Here is a 239-nt window from a genome sequence, read left to right as displayed (position 1 = left end):
GGCAGCCCCAGCTCCTCCCGCTTCTGCACCTTCAGCTCCTGCAGGGCCTCAAATCCACCCAGCGTGAACTAGGGACCAACGAGAGACGTGAGAGAGCAGGAGCAGGGACAGCCCACCTGGACCTGACACCAGAGAGGGACCTTCATGAGGGACTGGAGTGACAGGACAAGGGGTGATGGGTTCAGACTGAAACAGGGGAAGTTCAGGTTGGAGATAAGGCAGAAGCTCTTCCCTGTGAG

At 59.0% G+C, this 239-nt stretch overlaps 1 protein-coding gene across 1 annotated transcript in view; it reads right to left on the bottom strand.

Moving 5' to 3' along the window:
• LOC104404113 (striatin-interacting protein 2-like) overlaps positions 1 to 239 on the bottom strand; it is a gene marked incomplete at its 5' end in the record, with an annotated part of 18,028 nt that overhangs the window by 17,030 nt on the left and 759 nt on the right. Inside the window, one exon of the mRNA XM_010012462.1 lies at positions 4 to 68. Within this exon, the coding sequence (XP_010010764.1) occupies positions 4 to 68 (65 nt within the window). The remainder of the gene's footprint in view (positions 1 to 3; positions 69 to 239) is intronic.

This window comes from Nestor notabilis, unplaced genomic scaffold, assembly GCF_000696875.1.
Source record: "Nestor notabilis isolate BGI_N333 unplaced genomic scaffold, ASM69687v1 scaffold794, whole genome shotgun sequence".
NCBI lineage: Eukaryota > Metazoa > Chordata > Aves > Psittaciformes > Psittacidae > Nestor > Nestor notabilis.
The sequence above is the reverse complement of the archived record's forward strand: the minus strand, read 5'-3'. Positions and strand labels throughout refer to the sequence as shown.